This window comes from Prionailurus bengalensis, chromosome A3 (assembly GCF_016509475.1).
Source record: "Prionailurus bengalensis isolate Pbe53 chromosome A3, Fcat_Pben_1.1_paternal_pri, whole genome shotgun sequence".
In the NCBI taxonomy this organism is placed as follows: domain Eukaryota; kingdom Metazoa; phylum Chordata; class Mammalia; order Carnivora; family Felidae; genus Prionailurus; species Prionailurus bengalensis.
In genome coordinates, this window is record NC_057354.1 from 73,619,387 (window position 1) to 73,633,989 (window position 14,603).

Consider the following 14,603-nt stretch of genomic DNA (forward strand, 5'->3'; position numbering starts at 1 on the left):
ATGGATTTTCAAAGCTAAAGCCAAGTCTCTTTGGGGGGGAGGGTTGGGGTGTGAAAACTGGGAAAAAATAAAAATGTAGCCAATTCTATTTCCAAACCAGGCAGAAATAGCCTCCACCTGCAGAATTTTAGAAAAGGTCACTATCTTAAAGAAGAGGTGTGATTGTAGAGGCACCCCTGGATTTGTGCTATTTCTTTGTTTCTCCTCATAGTCACAGACTGGGGTAGAAAGCTGTATAATTGTGAGGACGAGCTGATGGGGCCTTGCAGAAATTCCAATAAAAAGCCAAAAAAATTAATGTACCCTGAGAACTTCTTTAAAAGACATAAAACTTGAACTGCCATTTTAAATGTGTGGATGCTTGCCATCTAAGGACATATTAATAGAGCTACACAGGTTACAAAGGAAAACACAAAAGGTACACTTAATAAATGGAAAAAAGACACTGAATACCAGTGCCATGTTTTTTAAAGAACTGATCATTAAAACAATTAAAATTTGTATAGCTAGATAACATAGCACATTTCTTTCCCTTCATAGCATCCATACACTCTATCTTTATCTCCCTCGTCATCCTCAGTGTCACCAATCTCCTCCACGCTCATTGGAAACTAGCTTAGTGGGAGGATCACAGAGGAAATGTGATATGATTACTATAAGCCTTAGCAGAGCTTATAATCTAAAAACAGAGGAAGCTCCAATCTGTCAATCAAATCACAAAAATACAGAAGCATGCTAATACAGAAGCACAACCAGGCCATCCCAAAAGGTATGGAAAGAGTGAGTAATATTGGTAATGAATAGGAAGCCATTACCAGTCCCCTCTCCCAAACGTATTAGAAAAGAGGCCTTGAGGACACCAGGGTGACTCAGTTGGTTAAGGGTCCAACTCTTGAGCTCAGTCAGGTCTTAATCTCAGGGTAATGAATTTGACCCCCAACTCTGTTAAAAAAAAAAAAAAAAAAAGAAGAAGAAGAAAAAAGAAATCTCACACAATTTAAAGCCTGATAACGGTTCAGCGCAAGGACATATCATTCATTGTGATTCAGAAGACACATTTGTTTATAGTAATCACCTGATGATCATTTAAGACTTGTGGAAAGCATGAAATATCTCTTCTAATACTGAGCCTAGTAGCTTGAAATGGTTCATGTAACTTCCAAATCCTTGCCTCATACTTATCAGCAGTCCAGGATTGAGGAGGATCTGTTAGTGAAGGTAGGCTCTTCCTTCCTCTGACTCTGCTCCTTCCTCTGGAGAAAGAGCAGACCATGGTTCCCGGTAGCTTGGGAAATAGTGTCTGGCCCCAGTAAGGGCACTCACAGTTTGAGCATTGGTTAGCATTTGGGGAGCGTTGCCAGATGTAGCAAATAGAAATACAGGAAGTCAAATAAATTTTAATACAAGGTATGTCTCAGGCCATATAAGTGTAAATACATAATTTAAATATTACATGGACCTACAATAAGAAATTACTCATTACTTATCTGAAATTACAGTTTAAGTAGGCTTCCTTTATTTTACCTGGCAACTCTAATGTGGCATTGACCCCAGACTTGGAAATAGTTGATCACATACTTGTGTTTCTTTATCCTCTCATATTGGGCGTCCTCCGTAGACCAGGAAGACACTGTTCAACTGATACGTGTTGAGTCTGGTCACCTATATCCTAACCAGCACGAAGCTAGGGTAGAATCGCTGACTCCATATACTCCTCCTATGAATCTGGCTTGTGAGGAGGCAGCAAAGGAAAGACTGACTGCACGGCTTCTTTGGTCTTGAAGGGAAAAAGCAAGTTAACAATTCTGGTTTTCAAATTTAATTGTACATACAAAGTATTTTTTTTAAGTTTTTTTTTTCTTGGAAAACAACCCAAGTGTCTACATTATAGTAACCATTGGTAATCTTATAAATAATATTTAATACTAAGGGAAAATGTTCACTATATAACAATTGAAAAAAGATCAGAAAATAGGATGTTCATTATCATCCTGGTTTTGTTTTTCAAAGGCACATTTATGTAGAGAAAATGACAGGAAATACACCAACGGTAGGCCTATAAATTGAGGTGATTTGTAAATTTCCTTTATCTATATTTTCTAAGTGTCCTATAACAAGCCTACTACATTTAAAATAGGGAAACAAAGAGGTTAGGATTTTTTAATTATAAAATCATCTTGTGAAAGAATTTTTGAGATTAAATTTATTTTCTACAAATGCTCTTATCTTGGAGGTTTAAATAGAACCCAGTTTTTTTAAGCTGAAAATATAGTCACAAAGCCAAATGGTTCTTTGAATAAATGTCATGAGATTTGTCATAAAATAGACAAGGTTTTTGAGATATAACTGAGAGGCTTCTCCCGGCTCCGTGTCTGACACTGGAATGTTAGATCAGTGATTTAACTCATCAACCAGTTGTTGTACATTAAGAAGCTCAGCTATCACTGTTACACATTTCATTCAGTGAGGTCCCTTCAGCATATGATACTTCTAATGTATTGGAGCCTAAATAATATTCTTAAGATCAATTTTGTATTCATCATTACAGTGAATGAAATGTTTTGGTGTTTCATCGAAGAAATGAGTCACTTGACATTTGTGTTGTTTTCATACAGCTGATGGAAAATGTCTGGTGTCGGTTGGTTTAGACGATTTTCACAGTATTGTGTTTTGGGACTGGAAAAAGGGAGAAAAGATAGCCACCACAAGGTAAGAAGGTGCTGAGGTCTTGCAGCATCCTGCTGATTATCTCACTCCAGTAAAGGTCACTAGTTTTCATTTTCTAGGGACATTTCTTTCATCTTCAAACTCAGATGGAATTCACACAGAAAGCTTAACACCTGAGGGAAAACATACTGCAATATTTCCTGGTGACAAACCTGACTTACAGCAGTTAATGTTTGTTTCAGGGAACTGGAAAATTCTGAAACACTTTCCGGGGAGTTACTTGTCACTTGGGTTTTAGTAATATATGCGCTGTCTTTATCAAAGCTTTTTCCAGCAGTAGAAAAGCAGCTTTTCTCAGACTTGGGCCTTGTCCCTTGTTTTTCTACAGTCTTGCATCTGGTGAAGGAGTGTCAATGTCACTCTAGTCAGAGGTACCATTTGTCATGAAGCTGTCGCATGCTGGAAAAGGAGGCCCCATCGTGTGCATCTGCCACTCGCTTTCAAAGCAGGCAAATTGTTTCCCTAATCTCCCTGTCTTATAAATAGACTTTTCTAAGACCGTCTGCTGTTTATAGACCACCTGTCCTCCGTTACCCCAGGCTCCCTCCCTGCTGAATCAGCCTGAAGTCTCAACACTACTTTCTACTCCTACTTACATAGGGCTTAGCTGTGTGCCCAGCCATGATCAGAGGTCAGCACGGTTGGCAGCCAAGGCCCAGTGATCGAATTTGTTGCCCAAGACAGGTTATCACTTTCCCTCTCCACTAGTTCTTGTCTACATTAACCAATTTCCCTTCTGTCTTTCGGTATAAAATCATTTTAAGTTAATGGCTTTGAACCCCAGTATTCACTTTGTAAATTAATACTTCCCTTCACAATATTACATAAGAAAAAAAGGGTTTTTTGCAATTTGATTTAGTAAACGAAAATCTCTCCATTGCCGGGGACTCAGAGGAGGAGCAGATGGAGCCCTGAGGACTCCAGCTGACTGTCTTAGGAGAAAAAGAAAAGCTTTTCTGATAAGTGCGGTTGAGATTAAATTCTTGGCAGCAAAAGACAGCTCCCAAATCTGCCTGCCCAAGTGGGCCTTCCTGGTATCTGTCAAGTATTCCTCACTGTTCTATCACCCCCAACTGGCACTCGGATTCCACTCTTAATTAGAACTCTCCTTTCCCTTTAGACTCATGTACTGAATTTTAGTTTAATATTTCTGATAACATACAAACTGCAGTGCAGATTATTGCAGGCAAAGCCTTTGTCTGCATCTCCAAAGCAACAGAAAAGCAATTTTCCTGCTAAAAAAAAAACCCTGTGCAACCTTCTGTGTCTCCCCTGTTGTATGCCAGAAACATTCATAGAAATGGAAGAAAGAAATTTTTATTAATATGTCAAAGGTATCTATTCGATATGCTCGGTAGTGTCACTTCTATTTAGTTAACACAAAGTGACTTAACATCATTATGTTAGTAACACACTTTATTTGTGGAATTGCTCCCAAGCCTTATGTCACATTCCTAAAACAGGACACCTGCAAAATTGCCCTCCAAGAATATTTTTGCATTGTAATATTAACCAGGGCTCTTTCCAAGAAGGAATGTCAAGGATTGCTAAAGTTCTTTGAAGACTACTAGATTTTAAAATAACAAATAAGTAAATATTTCCATAAATGCCTATTTCCATCACATTTACACATATTTATATGATCATATAAATATACACATAAATAAAAACCTATTTATGACATTAAGTTACATACTTAAGCAGATAGAAACATTAAAAACTGAAGCATAAGGGTGTCTGGCTGACTCAGTCAGTAGAGCATGCAACTCTTGATTTGGGGTTTATAAGTTTGAGCCCCATATTGGGTGTAGAGAGTACTAAATATATATATATATATATATATATATATATATATATATATATACACATACACACACACACACATATATACACACATACATATATATATATACACACACACCCACATACATACACACACACACATATATATATATATATATATATATATATATATATATATGTATATATCTTAAAAAGAAAAAAACTGGGACCTGAAAGAAGTGACAAGGGAAAACATGTGATACTTTACTGATGGTACCTTACTGGCTTCAAGGAGTCTTCTTGGTTCCTGAGAGGGCTTAATTTACTCTTAGAAAGGCCAGATCAGTGACACCCCTCCTTTGCACTTTTGTGTGTCAAATCATTGCCAGTGTTGGGCACTAGCAAGGCTTAGCAGTGAGCCTGCTTCTGGCAGCCGGCACTGCTTTGGCCAGACGGTACTGCTTTGGCCAGACGGTCTTCTACAATAATCCCTATCTCCCAGGATGTGAGAGTTCCCTGTGGAGGGACGGGCAAGTCAGTAGCCATGATGGTGTCACCACCAATGCTGCAGGTGCCCAGTGGGAAGGTGTGCCTCCAGAACAACACTGCACTCTCCAAACCCACCCCTCCGTTGTGAAAATGTTTAATCGAAGCTTCTTTTTTATCAGCTCAGAGAAATTAGAGAAATTCAAGATTGGCATGTAGAGATCTTATTGCACGATCTCTCTGAGACTTGATTAAATCTCTTGGAACAATTTTTTTTTTCCTCTTTGTTAACTTTCATAAAAGATTTCAGTTCCCTCCATTAAAAATGAATTTTTAAGTCTTTTTTTTTCCTTTTGAAGTTTGTTCATGTTTTAGTGTAACCTACAAGTAACCCATTTAATAACCAAAGTCAATCTCTTACGGGCCATGATTAAATGGCCTAATGTCAGTGTCAGAGATGAATAATGAGATAATCTGGTACCTTTCTTTCCCTTTACTTGCATTTCTAATGCACCAGTAATAGGGCTATGGGGGACAGTGGCTAATTATTCTTGATATGTTTCATCTCAAAAGTTTGAATGCAGTAGATGAAAGATAGAGTTATCAAGGTGCCTAACAAGAATAATTGGGCTGTCAATGTGAAATAACTATGCTACTGGAAAGCCTGGGACACCATGTAGGCCCAGGATGAGCAGGTGTGTATGTACTTCCGTTTTAGCTTTGTTGCTTTATTTATTATAGGTCCCTACCTTTACACACCTTTAGTGAATGTGACGAAGCCTCCTGTATACCAAATTGGCACATTTCTTTTCTCACTTTCCTTTTTAAAAATGTGTATTTTTTTTAGAATAACATTTCTTAAAGTGAAAACAGAGAGTTTTCAAAATAGTGTGTGATCCTTACAGAAATTCAAAGTCCAAAAAAAGCACTGAGAAGAAAATGAAAATCACAATTACACTGCCCACGACATAGCCAACGTTTTAGCATACATTCTTCGGTAAACATTGGTCTAGTATTTTGATCCATTTTTATTCATAGGTGAGATTGTATAAACACAAAACAGTGCTCATGTCTGTACAGGGAATGTAATTCGTTATACCTGCTCTCAATTTTCCTGTCAGTTTTCTCTAGCATCTTTTCTTTAAAGTTTTTATTAATGATTTAGAACCTGTGGGGATTTTCCTCCAATCAAGAAATCTTTGGATGCTTAAAGTCTCTTAGGGTTATCTGGTTTATTTGTCCTCTTGGTGTTCAGCACATTTTCTCTTCTTACATATCTAAACTTGTATCTCTGTCTCCTACTTGTTTCTAATACTTCCAGTGATGTGTCTTGGCCTTAGTGTCCATGCTTCACTTTGGACTTTGATACAAACGAAGGGAGAAAGTTCAAAAATCAATTCCTTCTCCTTTCCCTGCCTGTCATTCTGGGGCCCATGCAATGGGTATGGAGATGTCTGTCCTGTTCTTTTAACTTACTATGGAAAATTTCAAAGTTACGCAGAAGTGGAGGAAACAGCATAATGGACTCCCTTCAGCCCTGTTGCATCAACCTACAGATGGTACAGATCTCTCCCCCCTCATTTTTTTCTCTTATTACTTATTTGCTAAAATATTTTAAAGTTTAAGACCACTTGTCATTTGACCTGTATATACTTCATTAAGCATTTCTAATTTTAAAAGCATATTTTTATTTTATTATTTAATTGAAGTAGAGTGTACAATATTATGTTAGTTTCAGGTGTACAACATAATGATTTGACATTTATATACATTATGAAATGCTTACCATGATAAGGGTAGTTATCTGTCACCATACAAAATTTTTAAAATATTACTTTATTTCTTGCTGTCCTTTGCATCGGTGACTTAGTTATTTTGTAACTTTAAGATTGTACTTCTTAGTCCCTTTCAGCTATTTTGCTCATTCCCCACCAGTATGTTTTCTGTATTTATGAATCTTTCTATTTTGTTTGATTTGTTCATTTGCTTTGGTTTTTAGATTCCACATGTAAGTGAAATCATATGGCATTTATCACTGTCTGACTTTTTTTACTTAGCGCAATACCCTTTATGTCCATCTATGTTGCCACAATGACAAGATTTCATTCTTTTTAATAGCTGAGTAGTATTCCAGTGTGTGTGTGTGTGTGTGTGTGTGTGTGTGTGTGTGTGTGTGTTTGTACACACCACATCTTCTTAATCCATTCATGTATGGATGAACACTTGGGTTGCTTCCATAGCTTGTTTATTCTAAATAAAGCTGCAGTAAACATAGGGGCACATGTATCTTTCAGAATTAGTGTTTTCATTTTCTTTGGGTAAATACCCAGTAGTGAAATTACTGCATCCTATAATATTTCTGTTTTTAATTTATTGAGGGACCTCCATGCTATTTTGTCAACAGTGGCTGCACCGATTTACATTCCTACCAATGGTGCATAGGTTTCTCTTTTCTCCATATCGTCACCAGCACTTGTTATTTCTTGTCTTTTTGATAGTAGTCATTCTGATGCGTGTGGGGTAATACCTCATTGTGGTTTTGATTTGCATTTTTCTGATAATGAGTTATATAGAACATATTTTAATGTGTCTGTTGGCCACCTGTATGTCTTCTTTGGAAAAATATCTATTCAGGTCTTCTGCCCATTTTTTTAAAACTTACTTATTTATTTTGAGAGACACAAAAAGTATGAGAGCGGGGAATGGGCAGAGAGAGGGGAAGAGAGAATCCCGAGCAGGTTCCATGAGGTCAGCACACAGAGCCCAATGCGGAGCTTGAACTCAACAAAACTGCAAGATTATGACCTGAGCCGAAACCAAGAGTTAGATGCTCAACCACCTGAGCCACCCATTCATGCCTGTCCATTTTTTAATGGGATTTTTCTATGGTGTTGAGTTGTATAAGTTCTTTATTCTGGATATTAACCTCTTATTGGATATGTCATTCGCAAATGTCTTCTCCCATTCACTAGGTTGCCTTTTTGTTTTGTTGACAGTTTCCTTTGCTGTGCAAAAGCTTTTTATTTTGGTGTCTTGATAATTTATTTTTGCTTTTGTTTCCCTTGCCTGAGGACACCTATCTAGAAATACGTTATTGATGTCAGTGTCCAAGACATTACTGCCCATGTTTTATTTTAAGACTTTGGTGGTTTCAGGTCTCACATTTCGGTCTTTAATCTATTTGTGTTTACTTTTGTATAAGATATAAGAAATTCCTTTTCGTGTACCTTTCCAATTTCCCCAGCACCTTTCATTGAAAGGCTGTCTTTTATCCATTATAAATTCTTGCCTCCTTTTTCATAAATTAATTGACCTTATAGGCGTGGATTTGTTTCTAGGCTCCTTATACTGTTCCATTGATTCATGTGTTTGTTTTTGTTCCAGTACCATACTGTTTCGATCACTATAACTTTGTAGTGTATCTTAAACTCTGGGATTTTGATAACCTCCTGCGTTGTTCTTTCCCAATATTTCTTTGGCTATTCAAGGTCTTTGTGGTTCCATACAAACTTTAGGATTATTTGTTGTAGTTCTTTGAAAAGTGCTATTGATATTTTGATAGGGATTTCACTGAATCTTTAAAGTGCTTTGGGTATTATGGGCATTTTAACAATATTAATTCTTCCAATCCATGAGCATCATGTATTTTTCCTTTAGTTTGTGTTGTCTTCAGTTTCTTTCATCAATATCTTACAGTTTTCAGAGTGTAGTTCTTCAACCTCTGTGGTTAAATTTATTTGTAGATATTTTATGCTTTTTGGTGCACTTATAAATGGGATCTTTTTAAATTTCTCTTGCTGCTGTTTTGTTATTGGTGTATAGAAATGCAACCGATTTCTGTGTATTAATTTTGTATTCTGCAACTTTATTAAGCTCATTTATTAGTTCCAATAGTAAGACCATATATGAAACACCCACGGCTAACATCATACTGAATGGTGAAAAACTGAAAGCTTTTCCTCTAAGATCAGGAACAAGACAAGGATGTACCCTCTTACCACTTTTATTCAACATAGTACTGGAAATATTAACTGCAGAAATCAGGCAAGAAAAAGAAATAGAAGGCATCCAAATTGGTAAGGCAAAAGTAAAACTGTCACTATTTGCATATGTCATGATTGTATATAGAGAAAACCCTAAAAGACTCCACCAAAGGTTCCTCCATGTCTTCTCTTTGCCAATTAAAGCTGCTGTAAACATCCATACAGATTTTTGTGTGGATATAAGTTTTCAAGTCCTTTAAGTAAATACTGAGGAACACAATTGCAGGGTATCATGGTAAGAATGTATTTAGTTTTGAGGGGGTTTTTTTTGTTGTGTGTGTGTGCGTGTGTGCACACGTGCGAGGTCGGAGGGGGGGTGGTTCATTGCTTTTTTTAATCTAAATTTTAGTTAGCTAACATATGGTGCAATATTGGTTTCCAGAGTGGAATTCAATGATTCATCACTTACCTTCAACACCTAGTGCTCATCCCATCAAGTGCCCTCCTTAGTACCCATCACTCATCTAATCCATCTCTCACCCACCACTCTCCATCAACCCTCAGTTTGTTCTCTATTGTTAAGAATTGGTTGTGGTTTGTTTCCCTCTCTCTTCTCCCCTGCCCTTCCCATATGCTCATCTGTTTTGCTTCTTAAATTCCACATATGAATGAAATCATATGGTATTTGTCTTTCTCTGATTGACTTATTTGGCTTAGCATAATACATTCTAGCTCCATCATTCTAGCTGCCATCTAGCTCCAATACATTCTAGCTGCCATCATTTCAAATGGCAAGATTTCATTTTTTGATGGCTGAGTAATATTCCATTGTATATATGTACCATATCTTGTTTATCCATTTAACAGTCAATGGACATTTGAGCTTTCTTCATAGTTTGGCTATTGTTGATAATGCTGCTATAAAAATTGGGGTGCATGTACCCCTTTGAATCTGTATTTTTGTATCTTTTGGGTAAATACCTGGTAGTGCAATTGCTGGATTGTAGAGTAGTTCTATTTTTAACTTTCTGAGGAGCCTCTATACTGTTCCCCAGAGTGGTACTAGTTTCCACTTCTACCAACAGTGCAAGAGGTTCCCCTTTGTCTGCATTCTTGCCAACACCTGTTGTTTCTTGTAGTGCTAATTTTAGCCATTCTGACACGTGTGAGGTGGTATCTCATCATGGTCTTGATTTGTATTTCCCCGATTATGAACGATGTGGAGCATCTTTTCTTGCATTTGTTAGCCATCTAGATGTCTTCTTTGGAAAAGTGTCTATCCATGTCTTCTGCCCGCTTCTTTACTAGGTTGATTGTTTTTTGGGTGTTGAGTTTGATAAGTTCTTTATAGATTTTGGATACTAACCCTTTATCAGATATGTGGTTGTAAATATCGTCTCTCATTTCATAGGCTGCCTTTTAGTTTTGTTGAGAATATGTTTAGTTTTGTAAGAAACAGCCTGTCTTCCAAGGTACCTGTACCATTCTGCATTCCCATCAGCAATGTACAAGAGCTCCTATTGCCCCACATCCTCCAGCATTTGGTGACATACACCAATTACTTTAAAAGTTCATCTTTTCCCCCTTGATTTGAGATCCTATCTTTGTTATATATTACATTTTAATATTCATTTGGGTCTCTTTATACATGTTCTATTTTGCCATTAGTTTATCAATTTGTGCACCAATACCCCACTGTTTTAATTATGGAGGCTTTATAAATTATATTAATATCTAGGAGAGCTACTCTTCCCACTTTTCCTTTTTAGAGTTTTCCTGATGATTACTGCTGGTTTATTCTTCCATGAGAACTTTAAAATCAAGGAGTCTAACCCCAGATTAAAAAGCAAATAAACACCAAAAGCTCTTTTTTTATTGCAATCAAGTTGAAAAAAAATTTTTTAAGTTAGGGAGTATTTACACTTTTATGATTGAATTTTCCAACCAAGAACATGGAATGTATTACCATTTTTTAAGTCTTTTTTTCCATCTTACAGATGTGGAGTTTTGTTTCACTCACTTATGTTTGATACAAATTTCTTGTAAATTTATGCCTTGATTTTTTTGCTGTTTATAGAGTCATTTGTTGTCACTTTTTGGTTGTTTTTTTTTTTTGTATATATTAAGGTTATTGATTGTTTAATTTTATACACTGCAGCTTGACTAAATTATCTTGTTTGTCATTGTTTTTACATTACTTCTTTTGAATTTCCTAGGTAAATAATTATATCATCTGCAAATAGAAATAGTATTACCTCTTCCATTCCAGCTCCTAAGCTTTTAATTTTAAAATCTTACCTAATTGCATTTGTTAATATGTTCAATACAAGGTTAAATAGCAGTGGTAATAATCTTGTTCCTGATTTTATTGGGAATGACATTAAGTAAGAATCTGACTTTGCGTTCACACACACAAAAACACATCTTGAATAAGCTACCGTTTCAGCACTTTATGCTTCTAAAGGATAATGGCACATAACATGGAGAGTCAGCCTGTGTATAGTTATTCTTGAATGAATCTGGGTTTTTCAATGAGAGCCAAGGACTTGAGGGAAATATAAATGTCTAAGAGATAAATCTCCATTAATTCCTACTTTACTGAGTGTGAATTGACTATTTTTAAATCACACATGAGTGTTAGATTTTTGTTAAATAACTTTTCAGTATCTGTGAAATGACATAATTTTTCTTAGGCATGTTAATATGATGAATTGTACTGTTTGAGTCCTTCATAATAAACTACCCTTGCATTCAGTCATAAAGTCTGATTGTTTGATGTGCTAGTGGATTTTCTTGGCTAGAATTTTATTCAAGGTATTACTATTTATATTCATTAGAGATATTATTTATATTATCTATATTATATTATTATCTATATATATTATTAATTATATAAATATTACTATTTATATTCATTAGAGATATTGGTCAGCTGTGCTCTTTTTGTTAACTGTTTTAATTTACATAATGAAGGTTTTGTCATAATATACCAAAGAAGACCATCAAATAGTCCATTAAATCCATTAAAATCTATTAAGTCCAGTAAATCCTTAAATTCTAACGTGATTATAGTCTATAGCAAAATTTTCCTGGCGCTATGGAACACCAGGTCTAAAGCTCCAGGTCTACAATCAGTCTTCATTTTTATATTTGTCCTTCTGTATCTTTGGTTATCAACTCGTATTTCTGAATGCAGAGCATCCTAAAGTACCTTGAATCAACATACAACCTCCTTTCTCTCCCCATTGGTATGAGCCAAGGGCTTCCATTCCTAGTTGATAATTTCTAGCTGAACTTTCATATAACCTAAAGTTATGCTGCCCACAGCAAAGAATATTATATTTGAAGCTTCTCATTAATATGACTCCAGTATCTTCCCCTTTTTCCTATACAAGACCTCTATATCCTGAGAATTACAATCTTATGCTGGTGGCATGAATTTTATCTTGTGGAGACATTCTGATCCATTATAAATACTTTGTTAATTTGTTTAAAACAAACTACTACACTTTGGTAGCAACATTAGAGTAAGAAGAGAGGGCTCAAACGTGCAAAGAAAAGCAAAGCTCGTGATTTTAATATAGACCTCATGTGTATTTTAAACTATTTTCTAATTTACTTGTCCTGTTACATGTGTTTGATGCAAGTTAAACCAAATGTATACTTTTAATAAAACTCTGTATCAGTGCTTCCATGAAAACTGGATTTTTTTTTCTTGTCGGTCTCTTGCAGAGGACATAAGGATAAGATATTTGTGGTAAAGTGTAACCCACACCATGTTGACAAACTGGTTACAGTTGGGATGAAGCACATCAAATTCTGGCAGCAAGCAGGTACTGTTCTTTGGGTTTATCGTTTATGTGGTTGAAGAGCTTTAAAAAAAAAGAAAACAAAACCAAAATCCAACTGAAAAAAAGGCCACCACCACTACCGAGCAATTTAAAATTAAAATGTGTCAGGAAGACATGCTATCCCATATTCACTTGGCTACTTGATGTCTAAGTTTTAAAACATTTTATATGCTGCTAAGCATGTTTATCGATAACTAGAAAGCTTTGGGAAATGTTCTACTGTGAAAATAATTATTTTCATAGTCATCTGTTCTGAAAGCAGTCATTGTGTTAGACTACTGAGCAGGAAATAAAATAATCACTTTGATTGGGTGGATAAATTTTTCACTACTTTGAAGGTTCTTTTATTTATCACTGAATTTAACACATGAATTAATCCCTGACACTATACACAGTAGGTGATCCGAATAAATTTTTATGCATCATAATGTTGATAAGGATGAGTAAGTAAGCATGTCAGAACATGCACACACATTTTATTTTTCTCACCAATAAACCAGACCTGTTATTGGGATTGTGAATTCTTAGTATTGGCTTTGATACCAGACTTAATCTTACACTGAACAAAACATAAGCAACTGTTCCAGTGCTTTCTACGTTTAAAGAAGAGACAATGGCATCCAACATGTCTGGAGAACCAGCCTGTGCATAGTTTTCTGGAATGGGTATGGGCTTCTCAATGCTAGTTGGGCAGTGCAGGGAAATGTGAACATTGCAAGGACAAATCTGAAGGATGTACCTTTTCCTACACAGTGATTCATTTTCCTACCCTAAAGATCTTGATAATAATTGAGGTAAGACATACATAACATGTTTACATTTTACATTCCTGCCAGTGCTGTTTTCATTCTCCTTGGTCAGCATGCATGTAGACTTTCCTAGTTACCCCTGGCACTTAGTCACTCCTTCCTCTGTCTGGCACAGAACTGGCACTGAACCTTGGTTAGCCACATGTCTTGTTGGACCGAGATGGCGTCCTCTCTCCAACCAGAACCTAAATCCATCGAATGAAGAAACTTCTTCTTCTCATCTTTATACCCCATCATCAACCACTGTATCTGCCGCAAAGGAGGGATTCAGTAAACATTGAATTAATGAATGTGTAAATGAGAAACCCTCTTAAAATATTTTTATGATTTTTCTGCCATATTTATACATCTGTACATATGTATATATAATGTAGACACCCTGGGTTTTCATTGAAGACAGTCATTCCAAATGCTCATAGAAGGTGTCAGTTTTTCAAAAAATAATACATATTCTTGGTCCACTTCAGGTGGGGGCTTCACCTCTAAAAGAGGAATTTTTGGAAGTGTTGGAAAATTGGAAACAATGATGTGTGTTTCTTATGGGCGAATGGAAGATCTAGTGTTCTCAGGAGCAGCTACTGGAGATATTTTTATTTGGAAAGATATCCTCCTACTGAAGACGGTGAAAGCTCATGATGGGCCTGTGTTTGCTATGTATGCATTGGATAAGGTATGACATATTTTCATCATTAGCTTTCAAAAATTATAAATTAGTCTTTGGAAGGCCCACGTCAACAGGATGCTTGCTTCTAAAACCAGTCCTATCTGAATTGGGAAGTAGTTGTCATGAATGTAAATGAGTACAAATATTTTTAAAATTTCACTCATTTATAATCATTTCTTTACATGCAGTTTCTCTCCACTTTATTCACACTCCTTCTTCGTGGCTCTCACCTCTGAAAATCCCTTAAGAAGTGTTGGGATAATGTACACACCCAGTAGCAGATGAGTCCTGAGGAATATTT

General features: G+C 36.1%; 1 protein-coding gene across 1 annotated transcript in view; it reads left to right on the top strand.

Moving 5' to 3' along the window:
• The window catches only part of EML6 (EMAP like 6), a 162,291-nt gene that overhangs the window by 70,482 nt on the left and 77,206 nt on the right, over positions 1-14,603 (top strand). Inside the window, exons 15-17 of the mRNA XM_043603391.1 lie at positions 2,616-2,709; positions 12,711-12,811; positions 14,106-14,308. Coding sequence (XP_043459326.1) covers positions 2,616-2,709; positions 12,711-12,811; positions 14,106-14,308 — 398 coding nt within the window. The remainder of the gene's footprint in view (positions 1-2,615; positions 2,710-12,710; positions 12,812-14,105; positions 14,309-14,603) is intronic.